The following is a 25,528-nucleotide window of genomic DNA, read 5'->3' as shown; positions in this document are numbered from 1 at the left end:
GCAAAATGTGATGTTGCAAATGCATTGAAGTTACACTCTTACGGCCGTATTCACAAAACTTAGAAAAGAGTTAAAACAGTTTAATTTGACAGTTCTATAAAGGAAACCTGTCAAATAAAACCATTTAAGATCAGATTTGTGAACACGGCCGTAAGTCTTTCAAAAATACTCCTCGCCTGTAACCAAAAATGTAAATTATTGCAGGGTTTTACTTATAAAAAAAAAGCTCAAAGCCATGTTTCATTGTTAACATTGTCCAACAGAACACTGCCTGTTGTCTTGGAATCCCATCCATTGCGATTTCAAAAACCAAATTTTATATTCCCTTGAAAAAAAAAAAAAAAAAAGTGCCGAGTCAACTTTATATTGGCATTATACATGGTAATATCGACGATTCCATGATTTCTTAATGTCATTTTATTGTGTATTTTTCACTGTTGTGACAGTTAATCCTCTGCTTTTGAGACCGCAATAACCGAGAGAGTGTTATTTTGCAATTCAATCGGTACGGCATCCGTCCACTTGGCACGGGTTGTCCTTCAATTTTCATGGGTGGATAACCTTTTCTCCGCTGTGTATCGATTCGCATTTAAGTTGCTCCAGAGTGCAAACGTATATGCAAAGGAGGCGGCGATAGGTTAGAGGCCTCAAATTGGGAATACATAAAAGCTAAGTGAAGCCATCACCATAACCCTCGTCCCCCGACGCCCCCTCACTGCCTCTTCATCGCCCCTGCTACCCTTAGCCACAGCAAATGTGTACGACAATGTTCACACAGGAAAATATGCAAATTTTTTGGAAATCGTTCATTATTTATGCAAAATTTTGTGATAAACATTGATGGCTGCCTCCATCAAGGGATGAGGCTATGGTATATTACCCTTCCTGCCCATTGCTCCCGCCATCTACCCCTCTACTTTTCCACATCATGGAGTACATCACAAACATATGGCAATGACGGAGGCAATGAGGCTTAAGGAAGATTTAACAATAAACACAAGAAAATTTTGCCAATTTACACAATTTGCGGAAATTTATTTTTGTTGTTTTTGTTTTGGTTGGTTGGCTGGCTGTCATCGTTGTTTTACTCAGTCTGATCTACGCCATAAGGGCTAAGTAACTAGGGGTTTCATTTTGAAATGGAAATGTGAAACAAGTTTACATATTTAAACTGGGCATTATGATTAACTTGGACCCGTTGTGAATCCTCCTCCTCCGCCACACACCAGTCCCACTTTTTTCCCACAATATAAATTAATTTGTGAATTGTGAAATTTATGAATTCGAAAATATATTGGGAGTTCTTTTTCGCACGGCTTTAACAGAATATTTCTTAAAAAAACAAATATAAAAAGGAATATTTTGTTTCCTAACGATGGGGGGGCGGAAGTGTCATTTCCTTTTAGCTGGAGGCATCGATAGCAAAAATGCAAAAGAGAACAAAAATGAATTCCGTTCAGACAAATTTTAACACAAATCGCAATGTCATAATGCTCAAAAAAAAAAAGACTAAATTAACATCCAAAGAAACGGGTTTGGCCTCTATTCTCAGAATTCTCTTAACGAGGTAATAATAAAAATTAGGAGAGGAGGTGAGTCATAGTCGTTGATAACTTATTGATATGACTTTTTGTTCTCATGGCCACCTAAATCATTTTAGAAAATAACATAATTGAGAAAAATCTAAAACGCTTCCAGTTTGGCAGGCAGGAATATCTACCACAATATCCACATCCTCATAAGGGCTGACTTGTATCTAGCTCGGAGGTAGATCGATTTGGGTAAGGATCTTGAGAGGTCTTATTATTCGAAATGTCAACGAAATTGGAAGCCACCGTAGGTGGCACATGTTAGCATGTCCGCCTATGACGCTGAACGCCTAGGTTACAATCCTGGCGAGACCATCAGAAAAAAAATTTCAGCGATGGTTTTCCCCTCCCAATGCTAGTAACATTTGTGAGGTACGCCGTTCGGACTCGGCAATAAAAAGGAGACGCTTTATCATTGAGCTTAAAAACTTAAATCGGACTGCACTCATTGATATGTAAAAAGTTTGCCCCTGTTCCTTAGTGGAAGGTACATGGGAAAAATTTCCAATTTGTATTTGTTTCTTCTTACAAACATCTTATTGAGCTACTAAAGAGAAATCTTTCTTACATCACGTGTAACATTTTTTGATATTTTCTCTTACAACGACGCTTCAGTGATATTTAGTTCAAAGCTTTAATAAAATTTTCTCTAGAATCCAAATAGGAATGACTATTTGCTTAAAGATGAACAACATGGCAAGTTAGCATATCCCGCCATAACGCCAAACGCCTGGGTTCGAATCCCAGCATAAATATCAGATACATTTTCTGAGACATTTATGCCATGCATAGAAGCCGTGTTAAAACTTCCCACTCCGTTCGAACTCGGCCAGAAAAGGCTGGTCCCTTATTACAGAGCTAAAACTTTAATCGGACTGCCATCATTGATACTCAGCAAAATTTTTGCCTCAAAGATATGGAAACATTTTGTTTATGGGGATCTGGATTTACTCTAAAAACTGCAACAAATGTTGTGATTTTAATATAGGGTTGCCGCAAAAAAATGCAATATTTTTTTCTAAACCCATTTCAGCGAATTTTATTTCCTTTCTTAAACGGTGTGTTGATTTGATATTTTCATTGTTTTTTTTAATTGGTTTACAAAATTGGATTTAAATAAGATCTTGGGAACGAGTAGTAAACGCCACATAAAGTCGGCATAGAAAAAAATTACCATTGAAATTATAATAGAAAAGTTGACCGAAAATTCTGCATGTGTATGGCGAAAGCCGTTTTTAAAGCACCTTACTTAAATGGTCAAAAATTACTTATGGAACATACAGCACTCAACCAAGAATATGCCGCTTTGAATCTGAAACAATTTCATTCATTCGAAACTCCTATAAAAATATTCCACGAAAGAGTTTTAACTTAGCATATTTAATGATAGTTTAGATTACTTCGCAAGAACTTTGAATAGAACAAGCTTTATCACTTTGCTGTTCTTTTAGAAAAAACGTTTCAATGAAATTTTTTCTGAAAGGAAAATTATGATGAATGTTAGAGCAAATGAAATATTTTTCAAATTTTCTCTACAGGCCAATTTTCAACAACCTAAATTTGGAAATAGTTGCGTGTGTACGTATGACAACTTTCTCCAAATTTGGTCTGATCAAGACCATACTCGGGTATCGATGCCAAGGGTTACAGTTCCACATTTCAGCGAAATCGTTTAAAAAATTCACGAGACCGGTCTATATATTACATGTATCCAATTATGGTACGAACAGGAGTATGTTTGAGAAGGATGACGAAAAGTCTAATACAACTCACTGTATAAAGTTTCAGCAAAATCGGCTGCAAAAACGCCTTTTATTGGCCCAAAACATTATTCGATGATTGGTAAAGATCAATGGTGGGCACACAAACACATGGGCATACTATTTCCCAGCCCATAGACTTATGTTCTTGTGCTATAGCGTGTGTGTAGTTGCTCAACACTGGTATAGATATATGGCACTACGTGTATTCAAATATGATCAGATTTTGACCATACTGGGCATGGGATATATTATAACTCACTCCGAATTTCAACGATATCGGGTGATAAATACGCGTTTTATGGAACCGAGACCCTAAATCTGGAAATCGGCCTATAATATAATCCGATATAGGCTACCTTCGAATACAAACTAAACTAAAAATCTAAAATTTAAAAAAAAATCTTAAGTAAAAAAAATATTTTGGTTTGTTCTCTCTCGAGACGAGCTGAATGATCGAAGATGCAAATGGAAAAGGAAAGCCAAAGGTAGCAATACACACCAACCACTATGGGACGCGTTTCGCCTTTGGTTAGAAGACTTTTCAACCATATTAGGTGTGATGGCTTCAAGGGCCGTGCATTGGTATGTTGTATTTAAATCGTATTTAATTGCGAAAACGCATCTATGATACAATTACCACATTAACCAAGCTCGACAACCCTGCTTATTAGCTGTACCTTTTTCCAATACATTTATTTTTGTGTAATGACAGACATTTTGTCTGTGGTAATTTACACTTTCTTCCGTACCACACATGATTCTGTGCATCTGTTGGAAGTTGTGTTGATGGCTTCGAACGCTAAGACAACGGCAATGGCTCTCGTCTTCACTCCGTGGTCCCATGTTCGAATCCTGGGCGGGAAAAAAAGTTAAAAAAATATATCTTTGCCAAGTAGGCTTGCCAGGTTCTCAAAGCAGGAAACTCAATATTGGGGACCGGGACTGGTCGGGATTCTCAAAAAAAAAAAAAAAAAAAAAAAAAAACAAGTAAAAGCGTGCTAAGTTCGGCCGAGTCGTATCTTCTTTACCCTCCACTATGGATGAATTTGTCAAGTTCTTTGCCCAGTATCTCTTTATAGGCAAACAAAGGATTGTAGACAAAAATTGCATGCTACTGCCACGTCATTTCAGGTTATGGACCGATCCATTCTTGGTTTCCATATTGGAGACCATTGTAAAAGTCATTGTGCTAAATTTCAGCCAAATCGGTATATTTGGGAGCTATATCAGATTATAGACCGATTCAGGCCATATTTGGAATGCATGTTTAAGGTCATAGGAAAAGTCTTTGCATTCTTATCCAAATCGGATAAGAATTACGCCCTCTATAGGCTCAAGAAGTATAATAGGGAGATCATTCTGTATGGGAGCTATATCAGTTTATGAACCGATTTGACCCATACTGGCACCTATATCAAGCTATGAACGGATTTATGTATGTATGGCACCTATATTAAGCTATGAACGGATTTAGTCTATACTTACCACAGTTGTTGGAAGTCACAACAACACACTTTATACAAAATTTCAGTCAAATCGGATAATAATTGCGCCATCTAGAGGCTCAAGAAGTCTAATTGGGAGACCGGCTTATATGGTAGCTATATAAAGACATGGACCGAAATGGGCCATTTACAATCCCAACCTATTTACAATCACAATCCCAACCGACACTGATAGGAAGAATGTGTGCAAAATTTCAAGCGCCTAGATTTACAACTTCGAAAGTTAGCGTGCTTTCCACCGACAGTACGCGAACAGACCTTACTGCCTTGACCATTAACTGTGGCCTGTCTCCCCTCTATAAAATCAGTTTTCAATGAATTGGCGAACGAATCGAGTGACAAAGAGGAAAAAAGTAAGTGGTTCAGGCCCTGGTTGTTTAATTAAAAAAATATAAAATTTTTAATCACTTTTATGAATAAAATGATTCAAAAAAGTGATTGAATCTATTAATTTTTCAATTGAAAATATTAATCACGACCATAATTGAAAAAAAATCAGGATTCAATTAAAAAAAATATTGATTAAATAAATTTTTTAATTGAAAAAATTTTTATTTCAATTAAATTTTTAATTGAAAAAATTTCGGCGATATTTTTTTTTGTGTACTTTAAAAAAATGAAATACAGATGTACCAAAAAAGGCCCCACAAGTAGGCAACAAGTGAAAGTAAAAGGCATCAGGAAGTGTGTTCAATCGATTTGTACCAAACTTATCCATCACAAGATATGAGTATAAACAACCTTTGTTTCACATTTGTTTAATTAATTCCAACAAATGTTTTCCTTTCCAATTAGATTCGTTTTTTGTTGGCTTTCTCCAAGTCCACGCATGTGACAGATTAAGATTATTCACTTCTATTTTAACTACAATATCAACCAAATAATAATTTCGACCTTGATTTTGGCCCTTGACTTTTTCGCTCAAAATTTTTCATTTATAAACCCTCTCCGCTTTAGCTATTACCATCCAAAGCAAATACCAAAGAAGCCAGGAAGGTTGGCCACAACGCCAATAAACACCAGATTTCATAAATAATGGCAATTCCTTATCAAGGTGCAATAAATTCAGATAGTTTCTACTGTGCCTAAAAGAGAACCCCCCCGCTCCAAACACCGCCAGCCAGTTGGGCTGTAAATTAATTAGTGAGCCCCGTAAATCTGGAGCTAGCTGGTAGGCGAAAGAAAACAATAAGCCAGATAAGATTTAATTTGTTTCGTTTTGCGGATTTACCACAATGGCTAATTTATTTGCATAGATGGAAATTAATGGAGTACGTAAAAGGCCCATTGGACTTCCGCGATCCAATCCACGTATTGCGAGACAGCGGTGTAAACTGTGGGGCGTCCGTTGTAACCACAAGGTAAGTAGCCAAAGGAGGTGATGCCAGCCAATTCGGCAACGCTGCCTTCGTGTTCGATAACCAGGGGAGAGCCACCATCACCATAGCAGGCAGCTATTTTGGCGCAGATCTGTTTGGAGTTGATGGGGGCATCGGAGGGAAGGGCTGCTTTGCATTCCTCGCTGCTCATAACTTCAGCTTTGGCCATCTGCAAGTCCTTAGCATAAAAAGTGGCTTCAGCATTGTCCAAGCCCCAGCCGTAAGTGGCGGAAGTTTGTCCATCATACATTTCGGTCCTGCCAGGCAGAGCAACTGGCTGAACGGAGGCGTTGTATTCGAAAGCGGAGCTGACATGCAACAAGGCAATATCATCGGATCCCTCGACACCGGTGAATTGTTTGTGGTTGAAGGCAAAGTCAATGAAACGAATTTGGGCTTCTTCGAGGTTTTGGCGGTCAGTTAGGCCAGCGAAAATGGGCAAACCAACGATCTTACCGGCCATCTTCTCCAATTCACTGACGCAGTGGGCGGCAGTCAAAACCCACTCTTTGTTGATGAGAGCACCAGCGCAGGTGTGGGCATAGGCCACATAAGAGACACTCAACGAGACCACGTAGGGTGCGGCATTGTGAGCAGCGCCCTCGCCGCCAATGATGAAGGGATCCACATCAACAGCTGGGCCAGTCAAACGATCCTGCAATATTTTGGCCAAATTGCTCATCGATGGGGTGGCACAGGCCACTGCTGCGAATAAAACGACTAAGGCGAAGACTTTCATATTTACTCGCACACTTTACAGTCAGAAAAGAAACTGTGAACGTAATTTTATCATCAGTGGACGTTTTATAGCTTCCGCCAGTCTGAAACTTCTATTTCTGCTAGTTAACCAAAGAGAAGAAATACGACGACGAAAAAAGCTCTTCCAGGAATTGATTTTTGTTGCCTCTCTTGTTTCGGCCAATGGCAGCAAGAAAAAAGCCAACCAAACCAAATGATTAGAATGGAAAATTATCGCATATAGAAAATAATGAATTTATGGTTATAACCATAAAACACATCAAGGGCTTATCTAAAAGATACCGTCATGGGCGTAGCTACTAAATACGACATATGGTAAAGTGGGGGGGATTTGTACAGTCTATACTTTTACATCACTAACACGATTATGCAGAAATTGATAAAGCACTCTTATTTAGATGAGCATAATTTGAATAGTCTTATCTCTTTATTAGTTTGGAAAGAACTTTTATGCGGCTCTTGGAAACCGAAAATTTAACACTGCACCTACGACTATTTTTCCCATGGACAACGGGTCAAGTCGCCAGTAAGTTTGATCCCACGAAATTACACCCCAAACCCAAAAGGGGTATATGGAGAACAAAAAACAAAAAACACATACCTTTGGGTCCTATTTTCTTCTTTTTGGGCCCTTTTTACATGCAGCTATTAGGGCCAATTTAGTTTTTCTTCAAGTGAATTCAAACTTTACAAATTTAATTGGGTGTAAATAATATTGGGACCTATTTTCATTCCATTTTGGGGGCTTATTTCACGATTTCGGGGATCAAACAAATTCATATACGAATATGACATGGGGGACATTTTCTGAAATTTAAGTAAGAGGTACACAGTAATAAGAAAATATTGTTATTTTTTGAGGTTTTATTAGCATAATATGGCTGACATCCAAAATGTTAGTTGTTGTAGCACTGAGGCGGCTGTCCTTGCCGATGAAGGAATCCATCGAGTCATTCCGGTGCGTACGACCGGCTGCTTTGTATTCGACCAATGTACAGTGTTTCAAAATGCCAAGATACTAAATTTTTACATCGTATACTATTTCAAAATCTATCGGTAAAGTATTTTTAAAAGGAACAAAAAAGCAACCAAGCATCAACTCTAAAAAAGAGACGAGGTAGACCAATGGATAAGTATACCGATCGGCTTAGAATCACTTCCTGATTCGATTTAGCTATGTCCCTCTGTCCGTCTGTCTGTCTGTCGCATTTGTTGTCCGATTTTCACGAAATTTTGCATAAGTCTCTTTTTTGGTTCAAGGACAAACGCTATTGATTTTGATCGGTCCAGATTTAAATATAGCTTCCATACATATCTTTCATCCGATGTGCCCTTTTAAAGCTGTCGAAGCCACCATTTTGGTCCGATCCTTACAAAATTTGTCACAATATGTTTATTTCGACTTCCCAATCTGTGTGCAATATTTCATAAAAATCGGTTCAGATTTAGATATAGCTCCCATATACATCTTTCATCCGATATACCCTTTTAAAGCTGTAGGAGCCACAAATTTTTGGCCTATCTTTACCAAATTTAGCATAATATGTTTCGAGTGACGTCTTAATGCGTACAAAATGCAAAATTGCATGTAAATCGGTTGAGATTTAGATATTGATCCCATATATATCTTTCATCCGATATGGTCTTTTAAGGCTGTAGAAGGCACAATTTTGGTCAAATCTCTACCAAATTTTACACGAAGTTCTTTCTTGACGTCCTAGTATGTGTGCAAAATTTTATCAGAATCGGATCAGATTTATATATAGCTCCCATATATATCTTTCATCCGATATGGTCTTTTAAGGCTGCAGAAGGCACAATTTTGGTCCGATCTTTTTTCACAATTTTCGTACCGTCGTAAGAAAATCGAAAATTCTATTCGATATTATAATAGGTATGCAAAATTAAAGTCTGACTAAATTTGGATATAAGTGCTATCTATTAAAAGTATTACGTATACCCGGTGGTGTAGGGTATTATATAGACGGCTCCGCCCGACTTTTGACTTTCCTTACTGGTTTTTAACATATTTTACACAAATAAACTATGTATATTGTATATTTCACATCGTATATGTAAAAAAATTCCACAGTTGCTTAGTTTCTTTGCATGTGAAAGAAATTTAAACACCCTAGTAGAACGGTATTCAAACTTTGCATTGATACATTTTGGAAGTCAGCCTATCTTAATATAGAAGAAAAAAAAACTTTGATTAATTTGCAATCAATTTAAACATTTACGTTTTTATAAAAAGAAACAAAATTCATATTAGAAGTACAGTCGGACCTCCATTATTCGGTATGCTCTAGACCGGAGCCAATATATATTTATGTAAAAACGGTATTTTGTTGTACACTTTTATGCATTAATATTTGACAGTGTTGTTTCTATACACACCACCATAGGATGATGGTCATACAGTTTGTTACCTCTCGAAGTATTGATCTGCGACACTATAAAGCATATTTTGGGTTGCCCAAAAAGTAATTGCGGATTTTTCATATAGTCGGCGTTGACAAATTTTTTCACAGCTTGTGACTCTGTAATTGCATTCTTTATCAGCTGTTACCTTTAGCTTGCTTTAGAAAAAAAGTGTAAAAAAGTATATTTGATTAAAGTTCATTCTAAGTTTTATTAAAAATGAATTTACTTTCTTTTAAAAAATCCGCAATTACTTTTTGGGCAACCCAATATATATATTCTTAATCGTCTTGACATTCCAAGTCGATCTAGCCATGTCAGTCCACCCCTCTGTCTGTCAAAGTCGCAATACCGATCGAACGTGTAAAGCTAGTCGCTTGAAATTTTGCAGACACTTCTTATTGATATAGGTCGTTGGGGATTGCAAATGGGCCATATCAGTTTATATTTGGATGTAGCTCCCATATAAAGTGATCCTTCGATATGACAAGAAGTCTCAATCGTTATCTGATAAGGCTGAAATAGTGCTTGGAGTGTTCTGTTAAGGATTCCAACAACCCTGCCGAGTACGGTTCAAATAGGCATATAACTTGATATAGCTCCCATTTGAACCGATTTCCCGATTTACCATCTTGAGTGTCTGGAAGCTGCAATTGTTATCCAAATTGCTTCAAACTTTGCACTTAGTGGTTTATTAAAACTTCCAATCTATGGTTAGTATTTTCTAAAGCGGGCTATAACCTCATATATCTCCCACATAACCCGATGGATTTAGCAGAAATTTGGAACGTAAAGAAAACATTTGCCCTTGACCTAAGTTTATTTGTGGTAATTTTTAGTAGAATCCAGGATTCAGCCTGGCCGAACTTAGCACATTTTATACCCTACACCAGCACTGTGATACAGGGTGTTATATATTTGTTTCCAACGCTATGAAGGAGAAAAGTTATAGCTATTGATAAGTATGCCGATCGGCGTAGAAACACTTACTTATTCGATTTGTCAATATCTGTCTGTCCATGTATTCTGGTAATCAAGGCACAGGTCGCATTTATTGTCTGATTGTCGTATCATTTTACCCCAAGTACGAACACTATTGCTTTTGCAAGAAGTCGGTTCAGATTTAGATATAGCTTCATCCGATATGTCCTTTTAAGGCTGTAGAAGCTAGATAGACTCGATGGAGGAGGGTTTTATATAGTCGGCTGAGCGGGATTCTAACCTTTCCTTACTTTTCTTTAATATTTTATTAAAATTTTTAATGGAAAGAAAAAAATGCAATTTTAAACTCAATGATTTGCTTTTCTGGAAAACAAAATTTACTGTTTGTCCCACAAACTTAAGAGTCACTAAGCGATTTTCGTTTGATTGTACATATGTCGAAACCTGTTAATTTCTGTGTGTGTGAAAAAGAATTAGTGGGACAGGCAGTTTAGGATTGTGAAAAATGCACAAATTTTAAAAACGTAATCGTAAAATGAGCTTATACTCCCGTATAATAGAGGTAATCACAGATAATCCAGGTAATGAAAAAAATATTTTCTTTATCCCAGATAATAAAGGTTCTCGGATAATCGAGGTCCGACTGTTTATATTTATATAATTTAGATTTTATATATTAAATATCTTTATTTGTGTACATTTGTATAGATTGCCATTAACTATTCCATAGCAATATGGACAATTAAATGTTTCTGAACCAAATAAATATTTTCTATTTTCTACCTGCGGTGCTTTCTTCCACAAAGATAGAAAAATATTTTCAAAAATCGCGCGATTGCCAATTATTTCAACTTGGTGGGTACACAATAACAAAATACTTGGGATAATTATGCAAACTTTGGGGTTTATTTGCAGGTTGATGTTTGGAGTGAGGTTGTACTACTAAAATACATCCCAAATTCTAAAATGAAATTTGATCGCGATTTAACATTGGAGCGTAAATTGCATTTATTTTCGAGGTGCATTTGCTTGCATTGGGGTACATTTGTTTTAAGCTAATGTTTCATAATCCAAAAGCACATCAAATTTGTGGTCTATTTCCTTTTTAAATTTGGGGCCCTTGTCATGGCGCTGAAAAATCGGCCATTATCAACCATTGGGACAGCGCTTTGAAAATGTTGCTCAAGTACTTGCCATAACCAAAAAAAACGATTTTGCAGGAAACTTGAAGATGTCAATTGCGGCGATATGAAATAAGCCCCAAATCGAAAATAAAATAACCCCTAATGAAATCTCAACATAAATAAAATAGATCCCAAGTCAAAATAATGAAATAAACCCCAAATTTTTGGAAATAACGTCCATATAAAAAATGAAATAAAGCCCAATGATTTGAGTGTTATCTCAATGTGAAAGAGGCCCCAAACAAAAAAAATATGAAATAATACCAAAAAAATCAAACAACACCCTAAATTTTAATCCAATTCACTCCAACTTCTTTATTATATATGCAACAACTGCATAAAAAGAATTAAATTTTCTAATTTTAATCAGAAAAAAAACATAAAAACGTGCTTAGTTCGACTGGGCCGAATCTTGGGAATCCACCACCATGGATACTGCTAAAAATTCACACAAAATAAATTTAGTTGAAGAGCATCGTTTTACTCTACGCACCAAATTTCTTCCAAACCAGAAAAAAATTAAAGCCTCTAGGAACCGAACAAGGATCGAGATTGGTTGGTATGGTAGCTATATCAGGTTAAAGACGGATTTGAAACGATCAAGACACAGCTGTTGAACTTCGTAACAACACAACACTCAAGAAGTCAAGTCAGGAGATAGGTTTATATGAGAGCTATATCAGGTTATGGACCGATTTGTACCATACTTGGCACAGTCGTAACAGAACACTTTGTGCAAAATTTCAAATTGCAGATTTTAGGAGCTCGAGATGTCGAATTACAAAAATTTCAAAATTTCAAGCGGGTAGCTTTACGCCTCCGACCGCCGTCGTGATTTCAACAGTCGGACATAGACATGCCTAGATCGACTCAGAATGTCGAGATGATCAAGAATATATATACTTTATGGGGTCGCAGATCAATATTTCGAGGTGTTACAAACGGAATGGTTAGTTAGTATACCCCCCATCTGTGGTGGTGGTGTAATAAAAACTTGCATTGTATCATCAATTATTTGACTGAATATTTTCTGCATTAATAGCTACTGAATGGGCCTGCAACTTTAGTCATGACCCAGCGGACATGACTTTCAAAATAATTGAAAAAGTTTAACTTGATGGTCGTCGCTTTTCAGTTAATGCAACTTTTTCATTTGCTCCTTTCTATGGGTATAAGCAGTTGCTTATTTCATTTAAGTACTAAAATTATACAAAGTATAGACGAATTAAAGGGTACATAAAGAAGCGTAAATGGCAAAATTTGCCCTTCACTGGGAATATACAACAATTTGCTGTTTCTGCGTCTACCGGCAGTGATTTCACTTCTTCCTCGCTTCAGGTTTAACTTTGAATTGATAATAATACACAAAGATACTACTTCAATGCCTTCTACTAGACTCGAAACCAATTATAACGTTATTTCTAGTCAACATTTTTTTTGTTCCACAATGCAAAAACAGCAGAATTGTGCAAATTTTAGGCGAATCTCAGTGTTGTATAAATATGTGTTTAAATTAGGTCCCATTTAAATCAATCTCCCGATTATACCTCTTGAAACTCTAGAGGACTAACTTCCAATCTGATTTTGCAAGATTAGATCCAACTTATGTGACAAATACGGTCCGAATCGGTTCATAGCCTGATAACGCTCCCATAAAACTCGATCCCTTGATTATACTTTTTAAGCACCTACAGTACGCAAGTTTTATTCAAGTATATAAACAAACCATGGGAGTTTCTTATTATAAAAAGTCGTGCAAAGAACTTGACAAATGCCAACAATAATGGAACTTAATACAATTTCACTTGTTTTAAAATTTATGGCAAAATCCACATCGTTTGGGTGCCGGGCCATAACGGAGTAAGGTGGAATGAAAGGGCAGACGATTTGGCGGTGAAGGCCAGAGAACTGCTGTCAATAAACTTGGTTAACCCGAAGCTTTTCGAGTGGACGCAGTCCGAGTTAAGAGCGTGGCCGATGAATGCGCATGCAAACCCTGTGGAAAAGCGAAACGGTCGGTAGGACGGCGAAAATCCAATGGGGGGATCCAGATCGTGAGAAGGCGAGGCTTTCGCGTCTAACATATACCGGAACTTAGGTGGAGACGCAATACCAGACATAAAACAACTTAAGGGCGTGGCATGGAAACAATTAAAGATTTTGTAAGTAGAACGGAATTCCTAACATGGATTTTCTTTTTCGAGGTTACTTTATAGTTTTTAGCGCACAACAAGCCGATTACTGGCTTACGTGTATGTATATATTGGCATGGGACAGATTAATATCTGCACCCTTTTTTCAACCTAACCGAACCTATGTCCTCCTCTACAAATGTCTAGAACATTTTTTACCGCTCAGATCAACATGTATAAAGTTGTGGAATTATTTCCAATTTTTTCGTCGTGGTCCACTGTGCATCGTGGAAAAGTTGCATAATTTTTTTTAAATAGCTTTTAACAGACAGGAACGAAATTTCCAAATAAATTATTTTCGAACATAATTGATAAGAATGTAAATTTCAAATTTGCTCGCTAACATTCCATCAAGGAACGGAATGCAAACTTTACGCATATCAATTATTGCTGTCCGATTCAACTTAAAACGGCTCTTTGTTTAGCATTTGTACAAAAGTTTTACGTTCTTGTCTGGGTACTTAAAAAGCATCCGAACGGCCTTACGATCCACAATAAATATACAGAATCACAAAAAAATATATACAGGATCACTACTTAGATTAACTTTAGGCATGAGAATAACACTATTGTAAAATATTCCTGCAAACATTCAAGATTAAGCCTCACAAAAATATACTTTATTTTATAGTCGAGCGTAAACTATTTAAAGAGGTGTCCCCAGCAGAAGTGAGGAGAGTATCACATCTGGATTATATGTCAAATGCTTACGCTAGGATTCGAGCATATGTGCCACGACACTTAAATGAGAACACACAATAAAAGAATGATTTTTGAAAAGTGCCACAGAGGAAAGTCAAATCTGATACTAAAGTGGTACAACGGTAATGCTGCACGGCTTCCACTTGCTTGATCAACGCTAAATTCTCAAAGCCATGTGCAAGAATTTATAAAAGTTTTATTATTATGGAAACTTTAATGACATTCCTGCCGACTTTGTATTCAAATATATACAAAAGAGAAAATATTTATCAATCAATTAGCCAAATATTTGGAGTAGACATACCTAACAGTTGTTCAGACGCCTTTTTTAGAGTCCAATGAACTTCTATGTATGTTATGAGCAAGTGATAATCAAATAATTAAATAATGATGCTGTGGCAATACGAGTCTTACCGAAACCTACTACAAAATGTTCAATTAAACTTTAAACAGATTTGCACGCCTTTAAGAGCCAATGTGACCCCCATGCAACAAACATCTGCATTGGGGATTGTTTAAATAGCACAATGTTGGCAAGCTTCGTTTCACCTGGAAGATGATGAAGAAAGGATTCACCCCAGGTATTGCCATCCAATAAATTGCTTTTGTCCACTTCAGTGGTTGCGTATTATCGGTTCCAACCAACAAACTGCTATTCAGTAGAGCGCAAAATGCGTACGAGAAGCTTTACTTGAAACAATGGTTCTTTCTCTCCCCCCCTTTTGGTTTCAATCAATACTAGGTAATGGTCACACACATTCATACATACACTCACATATCAGTACATATACAGGCTTGTGCGGTGACCTTCTGTTGTCCTTGGCATAAAGAGTTATTCATCGCGGTTGCTTGTCCATGGCTAGTTGCCGTTGCTTCTGCAACAATGATGAACTTTTGTATTGACTTGTCACTGAAATGTGTGAATATAGTTTCCGAGATAAACAAAATAGCACAGCGTTACAAGGGAGGTGAAAAGGACTGCACAATCGTTTAGCGATATTGCCAATAAAGCGCAAAGTAATATATATTAAAAATCTACAGTGTTTTATAAGCTCTTCAAAAAAAAAAATTTCTTCCAAAATAAATGCGAAAGTATAGTTCAACAATAAAATTTGGGAGATGTGAAATGTGTTTTTCGTCTATTCAAACCAATAACAGCTGAGTTATAGGTATGAATATTGTTTTGCTCTTATATTTGATCTTAAACAGTTATGTGAGGGTTATGGGTTATTGTTCACTTTTGGAGCAGAAACCAACGACTGTTCCAAAACTGTACAATATCCAGTGGAAAACCAATTTGTTAAAAATGTTGTTTTAGTATTCGATATCCCCTACGATCCCCTTTGCAAAAAACAATTTGTGTTTCAAACAAAATTACTATTTTCTAAAGAGAAAATTTCAAAAAAAAAAAATCAAAAATTAATGAAATTCTCTTTAAATAAAATTTGATTGAAATACAAATGCAAATTACTAAATATAAAGGAGAAATGCTCATGAAATTTGCTCCTAAGACGAAATATTTTGGAAATATCTCCAAAAAAAAAAGAACGGAAAGTTTACCAACAATAATAAAAAATATATACTTTTTTTGAAATTGTTTCTAAACTTCAGTATGAAGTTTTTGTTTCGCAGTGAAAATCAATGTTCCCATTCAATTCCTCCTTCGAGATCAAATGATCAAAGAATTTTACAACGGATAAGTAAAGCTAGAAAATACCACAACACCCACCATAGTATGACGCGATTTGATTCTTGGTGTAAATCTCATCGGATACTTTTAGGTGTGAATCGAATCGAATTCATTGACACAACAATAGCTTCAAATGTTAGACAACGACAGCGGCTCTCGCTGTTGCTTCGAGTGTCCAGGCTCGAATCCCAGCATCCCGACGAATTTTATTCTTAAAGTTTTTTTTCCTGTTATGACGAAGATCATCTTCACAATTCCCATTATATTCTTCCTTTGAGACGAGCTAAATGATCATGGAAAAGTAAAGCAAAATTCTTTGATCATTTAGCTCGTCTCGAAGGAAGAATAGATTGGGAATTGTGAAGAAAATGATCGTCGCCTTAACAGGCAAAAAAAAACTAGACTAATCAATGATTTTCACCATTACTTTGCTGTATATTTTTTTGGCTAAAAGAAATGAAGATTTCACGCAATTTAGGCACGACTTATCGAGTTCATATTTATTTCAAAGATACATATGTGCACTCCTTATTAAGGTGTAGTCCGGACGGCGTAGAATATCAATGCTAAGTGTCATATCTGATGTGCACCGAGGTGATGCCAAGGAAAATATTTAAATGTTTCAACATTGGTGAGTTTGGCGAGTTTCATGGCCTGGCTAACTGAAATCTGTTGTGCAAGCCCACGCCTTGAGGATTATCGCAATTAGATATGGAGTTTCAAGGTTCGGATAAACGGACGAACAACAGTGATATCGCTAATGTTAATAGAATCTCTTCTTCTTGTTCGGACTCAAAGCTAATTCGGGAAATCTGAAAGTATGAAAATGACGTCTTCTATACGTTCTTATCGGAATAATGAAGCATAAAGAAACTTTTTTCTGACTTTTTTTATTTATTTTTGGCAATTGCAGATTTATTACGTATTGTTAGCTTTTGTTGTTTTGGAAGAAATAATCCATTGGATAGTGAAAGCATAGAGCGATAAAGGCAATAATTCATAAGTTTATCACAATTCACCAATGGGAATGGGAATTTTTAAACTTTGACTAAAACGATAAGCCAATCTGCGGACCGAGTACTGGCGATTGATTGTAAATCAATATTCGCATTTAATCCGTTCGCTCACTAATAAGGTGTGCTCCAAATATAAATAGCTCCTATGGATGGTAGGGAATATCAGTATTCTCGAACAACATGAAGGTCTTACTTGTAGTTGCTCTTTTCGTTGCCTGCACCCAGGCTAGCAGTCTTGGGGACATTGCCCAAAAGCTGATGCCCAGTTTTGCCACTGGCTACATCATCAAGGGTGAAGATGCCCCCCCACACGCCGCCCCCTACATTGTGTCATTGAGCAGGAGCTATGCCAAACACTCGCACATCTGTGGTGGCACCATCATTGGCAAACAATGGATCTTGACAGCTGCTCACTGCATCAGCAAGCCCGAAGGTATGGGAGCTGTTGCTGGTTTGCACGTGCGCACCGACATGAACGAGAAGACCCAGGCCCGTGAAATTGATTTTGGCAAGGTCCATGAGAACTACGACGGTGGTGTTGGCCCCTACGATATTGCCCTTTTGCACGTTTCCGAGGCATTCGAATTCAACGAATGGGTACAACCTGCTGCCTTGCCCGCTGCCGAACAAATCGATTCCGGTGAGACCCACTTGTATGGTTGGGGACAACCCAAATCGTATGTCCTGACTGCTGCCAAGACCCTGCAAACTGTGGAAACCGAAATCGTTGAATGGAACAAGTGCAAGGAAGTTTTGCCCGACAACGCCCCATTGCATGAGACCAACGTATGCTCCGATTCTTTGCAACAAAGCATTTCCGCTTGCAATGGTGACTCTGGCGGCCCATTGGTCATTGAGCACGACAACGCTTCCTCCGAGTTGATTGGTATTGTCTCCTGGGGTTATATTCCTTGCGGCTTGGCCAACATGCCCTCAATTTACACTCGTGTCTCTGCCTACATCGATTGGGTTGTAAAGATCCAACACGCCTACTACACTCTGAACTAGGGCAGTACCAAATTCCGATGTATAAAAATAAATAAAATGGACAAAAAAGATATGCAACTAAATCTTGGCGAGTTTCTTTTTTTCTTCAATACAGAAATTTAAGTCCAAACAGCTAATTTGGAATTGAAACCGACTCAGCTTTACTTGCGTTGAAAATATATCCGCAAAATGGAAATAAAGCTTTGAACTATTTTCTTACTTTCCATTTGGTTAGGCATTCGGTAATCCTGAAAATCATAAAATTTTAAGCTTTTTACCGAGGTGCTAAGGACACGAAAATAATCAAATATTTGATGACAAGGAATCGTTTGATAGCTTAGTCATATGTTTTTTAGGAGGGTATACCTATGGTAACATACGTACATAAATTAATTTTGTCTTTACTTTGTGAAAAAAAATTTTCCGGTCTTATGCAAGAGTATTCGATGGATTATGCTAGTGCCTGTCCATCTGATATAGTAAACTTGGCACGGATACGTTTTGCCCAAAGGATTGATAAACTCTCATATATTTGGTTTGTTTTATTTAGAGAGCTGGCGCTAAAACGCTGTTGACGTCAATTGCTTTGCAACACTAACATTCATCCGTAAACATTCAGATGTCAACAAAACTAATAACGCCAAACACCTAGGTTCAAATCCCGGCGTGAACGTCACAAAAATGTTCAGCGGTAGTTTCCCCCACTAATGCTGGCATTTTTCTCCCGCTTTTTGAGTAAATAAAACAAGCCAAAACAAATTTTACCTTTTTCCTTTTTTGAAAAATATGACTATTTTAAAGACTTTTTTTGAAAAGTTTTTCCAAAATGGCTGCAAGTATTTTCTTGAAATTTTAAAAGATTGTGTAGGATGGTCTGGAAATAGCAAGCTACTTATATAATTTTTTGGATATCGGAAAGAAGACAGATCCATTCTATTACCTCAAAAATACCAACCAAACTGAAAAAGTGGACCGTTCGGGCCAATATGGAACTCAAATGAAAGGTATTTGCGATCTGATATCAAAATTTGCCGCCATGTCGCCGGAGGGTCTATCCATTAAAAAAAACCTCTTAAAGGCAATATTAAACCGATCGGAACGATATGGGACTCATATGAAAGATACTTGAGAATAGAAGACGAATATGATATCAAAATCATTGGGCTGCCGTCGCGTTAGTTTTTATACCCACCATCGTAAGATGGGAGTATGCTCATTTTGTCATTCCGTTTGCAATACACCGAAATATTTATTCCCGAACCTATCGTCTCCTTCCCGTCTCTCCTTCCTTCTGTCGAAATCACGATAGCGGTCGAACGCGTACAGCTAGCCGCTTGAAATTTTGCACAAATACTTAATATTGATGTAGGTCGTTGGGGATTGCAGATGGGTCATATCGGTTCAGATTTAGATATAGCTCCCATATAAACCGATCTCCCGATTTGATTTCTTGAGCCCCTGGAAGTTGCAATTTTCATCCGATTTGGCTGAAATTTTGCATGTGGTGTTCTGGTACGACTTTCAACAACTGTGCTATGTACGGTTCAAATCGGTCTATAACCTGATATTGCAAATTGCACATTTTGCCCATGAACATTCCACTAAGGAACAGAGGCACACTTCTCACATATCAATGAGTGCAGTCCGATTCAAGTTTAAGCTCAATGATAAGGAGCCTTCTTTTATAGATGAGTCCGAACGGCGTAGCGCAGTGCGACACCACTTTGGAGAGAAGTTTTACATGGCAACATAAGGAGGGGAAAACCACCGCTGACTATTTGTTCTGATAGTCCCGCCTGGTATTCAGCGCCAAAGGCGGATATGATAACCTCTGCGCTACGGTGGCCTCCCTATAACCTGATATAGCTGCCATATAAACCGATCTCCCGATTTGACTCCTTGAGTCCGTACAAGCCGCAATTTTTGTCCGATTTGGCTGAAATTTAGCATGTAGTGTTTTGCTATGACTTCCAACAACTGTTCCAAGTACGTTTCGAATCGGTCAATAACCTGATATAGCTCCCATGTAAAGCGGACTCTCAATCATCCTTGCTGGGTTCCTTGTTTGAAAATGACATCGGGTAAGTGGCGACCCCAATTGCGCATGCACTGAATACATCGATTTTTGAAATTCATGTCCATTTTTTGCAGCATATCATTCGGTATGTTGGCAATGGCGTTGCGAATGTTGTTGTTGAGGTGTTCTATGGTTCGTTGTCGATCGACATAAACCATGGATTTCAAATAACCGTACGGACTAAAATTTCAATCAAATATCAATGCGAGTGCGGACGGCACGGTTAGGATTGTAAGTGGGCCAAATCGGTCCATATTAAACGACCTTGGGTCTTGACTTCTAGTTTTGGCCGACATTTTGCATGTTGCGTTCTATTTTTATTTCCAACAACTGTGTTAAGTGTGGTCTAAATCAGTCAATATCTTGATATAGACGCCATATAAACCGATCTGCCGATTAGACTTATTGGGCTTCTATAGGGCGCAATTCTTATCCAATATAGTTGCATATGTCGTTTTGGTATGACTTCCAACAACTGTACCAAGTATGGTCTAAATCGGTATATAACCTGATATAGCTACCATATAAACCGATCTCCCAGTTTGACTTTTTGAGCTTCTGGAGAGTGCCATTATTACTCGATTTGCCTGCAGTTTTGGAGTTGAAGTTTTTCTATGACTGGTGTTTTTCTATTTGAAAAAGTTATTCAAAGAACATGACGAATGCGATCCATGGTGGAGGGTATATAAGATTCGGCCGGCCGAAATTAGCACGCTTTCACGTGTTTCTTCAAATATTTTTCTTTCAACTTTTGACCTTTGAAAAAATTTCATTAATATTCTGGGTTTTATTGAAAATAATTCATAAAACTCAATGAATAAGTCAAATTGTATGGGTGGCAATTTTATTAGTTTTTTCAGAAAGATATTCGAGTTTTTTTTCTCAATTTGTACTAATCTTCACGAAAAAGACCTGAAAGCACTGTCGGTAGCAAAGGCCTAAGGGTTTCCTATTTGAAAAAAGGGTACGAATCATACAGCAAAATTTGGTATAAGATTGAAGTACCCGTGTGACTTTCTTTTGTTTCTGTTATAATATTTGCAAGACATGCCTTTGAACAACAAATGCGATAAAAAAGGTACAGCTTCGAAAAGAACTGGCATTTCAGGAAAAATTATTCGGCGATAGTTATCCGCTCATTAATGCTTCTGAATATCGTATATAAGGAGGGGTTGTTCAGCGTTACTCAAATTTTTCTGGGCTATAAAATGGAGGTATTGTACCATCGAGTTGCAACTGTACCGTTTATGTTTGATATAAGAGAAGTCTCCTCTTTGTTCCTTGTTGTGATATTCGTGACACACTTGATAAAATAAGGGACCAATGTTTACCATAATGCTGTGAAATGAAACCTTCTACTTCTTTCGTCCTTTGGCCTTTGACATAAGTAATAGCTACTTTTCAAATTTTCGAGTCTTTTTATTCAAATGCTCGAGAATATAAATCTTTTAATTCGATAAGCAAATAAACAAACACAATAAATTTATTGATCGCAAACAAACAATGAAATTGGTCATTATCTGGACAATCATGATGATGATATAAATACAAAGTTTTATCAGTTAAATCTAGCCCATGTTCCACTAATAATAACATCTAACCATGACCGACTGCAGTAGAAAAGCCACTTATCATGCTGCAATTACTGGCTTCGACGGCAACTATCTATGTTGCCATTTTATTGTTTGCATTTTTATTGAGATTATCTTATGAAAATCGAGTGCGCTTTTCAAACCTATCGACTTTCGCTGTCTACAAAATCAGTTGTGAGTACAAAATTTGTGCTGGTGTGGGTTATCGCCATTTAGGCAAAATGGTGCCAATAATTTTTGCAATCCCTAAGGTAGGCAATCGTTTTCTCCTGTGAAGTTCAACAAATAAAAGATTGTGTCCATTTTTTTTTTTTTTTGAAATGAATTTATTGTTAATTTTAGTATGTATTGCAGTTCGATAAAAATTATTATCTCACGGTTGCGAAATTCGTTCGTGTGCCAACCTAACGAAGGATTTATTTTTTTTTACTTTTTGCTACACAATTTTGAATCCAATTGACTCAATTTAGATGCCCATAAAATCCAAGTCTAAATTTACGCTAATACAGCAGGTGTCCACAGAGTGGTTGAGGTCTACTAGACGAGTTTTTATTGATTATACGCCACTATTCCAGTTCAAAAGTTTACCTCTCAACATTTAAGAGTTTACATGGTTACTTCCCACGAAGTGGCAAGTTTTCGCAATGCAGCAGAAAATTTGATAAGATTTACTTTTTCCACAAATTGCATTATGTGACGTATTGTTTATTTTGACAAATGTACCTACGAATAAACCGAAAAACAAGAATTGCTTCAAAACACCAACTTTTGCTAATCAGTTGTTCGCTCTCTAATTTATGGGTGGGCCATGATTTACAATTTATTGATTTGAATACATTTCGTTGGGTCCTGATTAAGAGAATTCGGGACAAATTTGACCGATACGGTGGCGGAGTAAACAAAATGCATGACATGTCTGGCTGTAATGATTTCTGGCCAGCATAGCCGCGTAGATAGCGACCAATGTTAAGTGGCCAAGTACTTGGTAAACGGCAGCGAACATTTGTTATGCGCGCAAGTATATAAAGACTCCGAATGGCCTAGTCTTAACATAGTGAAATCAGCTATTTAATCGAAATGAAGTTATTCGTAGCCATTGCAGCTCTGGTCATTGCCAGCGTTAGTGGAGCCAGTTTGGACTCGATCTTCCGTCCAGGATTCCCCGAAGGACGCATCATCAATGGCCAACCTGCCACCAAGGGAGAGGCTCCCTACATTGTCTCGTTGAAATCGGGATCTCACTTCTGTGGTGGTTCGATCATTGACGAACACTGGGTCTTGACGGCTGGCCACTGCTTGATCTACGCCAACTTCGAGGTCGTTGCCGGCTTGTACTTGCGCTCCGATCAATCTGATGTCCAAATCCGCAAAGTTAACGGCAAGCAATTCCAATTCGTGCATGAGCTGTATGGCGGTAATGTTGGTCCCCATGACATTGGTCTCATCTACATCGAAGAGGCCTTCGACTTGAATGCCTTGTCTCGTGATGGCTCTGCTCCTGTTGCCAGCATTAAGTTGCCCACCGGACAATACGAACAAGAAGGAAGCGGCTTACTCTTCGGCTGGGGACGTGACAATTCCGGTGCCCTACCCAATACTTTGCAAAAATTGGATGCTAACATCATTGGCTACACTGAGTGCAAGGCTGCCCTTCCCAGCTCTGCCCCCATTGAGAATGTGAACATCTGTACCTACACTGCCGGTACAACTGACGGAGCTTGCAATGGCGATTCTGGTGGTCCATTGATCATCAACACCCCCGCCGGCGCTGAATTGGTCGGTATTGTTTCATGGGGCTATACCCCATGTGCTTCCACCAGATACCCATCAGTCTTCACCTCAGTCTCCTCATACCAATCATGGATCTACGAAAAAATGACCGCTTACCAAATCTAAATATGCAATTTTCTAAATAAAATTTAAATGCAATTACGAAAAAAAAATAATTTTTTCTTTACAATGCAAGAACAACGCTGTTACAATGATTGTAAAGGGGATTTCCCCTATTGCCGTTGATAAATAAATGTGGTGACAGCATGAATGAATCGTTTGTTTCATAGCATACTAAATTTGTTAAATTATGAGACAATATTCAAGAAAAAGTCTGTTGATAATAGCAGACATTGTCTGCTGATTGTAAGTGTTTAATTTTGCTACTATTTGCTGTCATAGCAAATTGTTTGCAATTTCAGACTAGCAGGCTGCCTGCTTAAGACCCTATTGTTTGCTGCAAATGTCTGCTGCTCCATAGAGTAAAATAAAATAAATTGAAATAAAATACAATAAAATAAAATACAATAAAATAAAATAAAATAAAATAAAATAAAGTAAAGTAAAGTAAAATAAAATAAAATAAAATAAAATAAAATAAAATAAAATAAAATAAAATAAAATAAAATAAAATAAAATAAAATAAAATAAAATAAAATAAAATAAAATAAAATAAAAGCGTGCTAAGTTTGGCCGAGCCGAATCTTATATATCAGATTCGGACCATAATGGAATGAATGTTGGAGACCTAAGTAGAAGTCATAGTGTAATATTTCATCCAAATCGAATAAGAATTGCGTCCTTAACGAGCTCAAAAAGTAAAATAGGGAGATCGTTTTATAGGGGAGCTTTATTAGGTTATAGACCTATTCAGATCAAATTTGACGCGTATGTTGAATTTCACCCAAGTCAGATAATAATTGCGCCCTATAGAGGCTCAAGAAGTCAAGATCCCAGATCGGTTTATATGGCAGCTAGATCAGGTTATGGACAGATTGGAACCATACTTTGCACAGTTGTTGAAAGTCATAACGAAACACGTCATGTAAAATTTCAGCGAAATCGGATAGGATTTGCGCCTTCTAAAGATTCGAGAAGTCAAGACCCCAGATCGGTTTATATGGCAGCTAAATCAGTTTATGCACCAATCGCACCCATACTTGGAAATCATAACAAAACACCACTTCAGCCATACTTTGCACAGTTGTTGGAAATCATTATAAAACACCTCATTCAAAATTTCAGTCAAATCGGATGAAAATTGCGCCCTGTAGTGGCTCAAGAAGTCAAAACATGGACCGATATGGCTCATTTCCATACAAGAAGTATTTTGCAAAATTTCAAGCGGCTTTACTCCTTCAAAAGTTAGCGTGCTTTCGACAGACAGACGGAGAGGCGGACGGACATGGCTGGATTGACATAAAATGCCGTGACGATCAAGAATATATATACTTTATGAGGTCTGAGACGTACATCTCGAGGAGTTACAAACAGAGTGACGAAATTAGAATGCCCCCATCTAATGGTGGAGGGTACAATAAAATAAAATCAAGTGAGCATACAGAAATGTATGCTTAAACTGCAGACCATTGGTTATTGAAACGGCGCTAATGCCTTCTTCTCCATGTTCAGCAGACAAAAGACAGTTGTTTAAGCAAACATTTTGCTGAGTGAAGAATTGTTTGCAGCAATTTGGGTGCGAATTCAAAATTCCTTCAATAGTACGCAGTGAAACGATAAGGAATTAAATTGCTTTTGCGCAGCAAAATGCCGCAAATGATGCTGCTTCGGATTGCGGCTATTATAGCCATAAAAGCGCATTTCAGATGAAAGATATAGAAAGGAGCTATATCTACATCTTAAACGATGTTTTGCAAAATCTAGTGCTACCCAATTCTGATAACAAGAATACGTGAATACACAGACGGACGGACATGGCTAATTAGCATCAGAAAGTGAT

General features: G+C 37.4%; 4 protein-coding genes across 9 annotated transcripts in view; 2 read left to right on the top strand and 2 right to left on the bottom strand.

The window, feature by feature from the left end:
* The window catches only part of LOC106083834 (1-phosphatidylinositol 4,5-bisphosphate phosphodiesterase classes I and II), a 125,182-nt gene that overhangs the window by 39,512 nt on the left and 60,142 nt on the right, over window positions 1–25,528 (bottom strand). The window lies entirely within an intron of this gene.
* On the bottom strand, window positions 6,061–7,052 carry LOC106083835 (trypsin II-P29). Its single transcript, XM_013247093.2, has one exon. The coding sequence runs from the start codon at window positions 6,973–6,975 to the stop codon at window positions 6,121–6,123; it is 855 nt and encodes a 284-aa protein (XP_013102547.2). The 5' UTR covers window positions 6,976–7,052; the 3' UTR covers window positions 6,061–6,120.
* Window positions 17,288–18,201, top strand: LOC106083831 (lectizyme). Its single transcript, XM_059365230.1, has one exon. The coding sequence runs from the start codon at window positions 17,323–17,325 to the stop codon at window positions 18,148–18,150; it is 828 nt and encodes a 275-aa protein (XP_059221213.1). The 5' UTR covers window positions 17,288–17,322; the 3' UTR covers window positions 18,151–18,201.
* LOC106083836 (lectizyme) lies at window positions 22,830–23,839 on the top strand. The gene has a single exon (XM_013247094.2). The coding sequence runs from the start codon at window positions 22,876–22,878 to the stop codon at window positions 23,692–23,694; it is 819 nt and encodes a 272-aa protein (XP_013102548.1). The 5' UTR covers window positions 22,830–22,875; the 3' UTR covers window positions 23,695–23,839.

The sequence above is a fragment of the Stomoxys calcitrans genome, chromosome 3 (assembly GCF_963082655.1).
Source record: "Stomoxys calcitrans chromosome 3, idStoCalc2.1, whole genome shotgun sequence".
NCBI classification, from domain to species: Eukaryota; Metazoa; Arthropoda; class Insecta; order Diptera; family Muscidae; genus Stomoxys; species Stomoxys calcitrans.
This window is presented reverse-complemented; position numbering and strand designations above follow the sequence as displayed.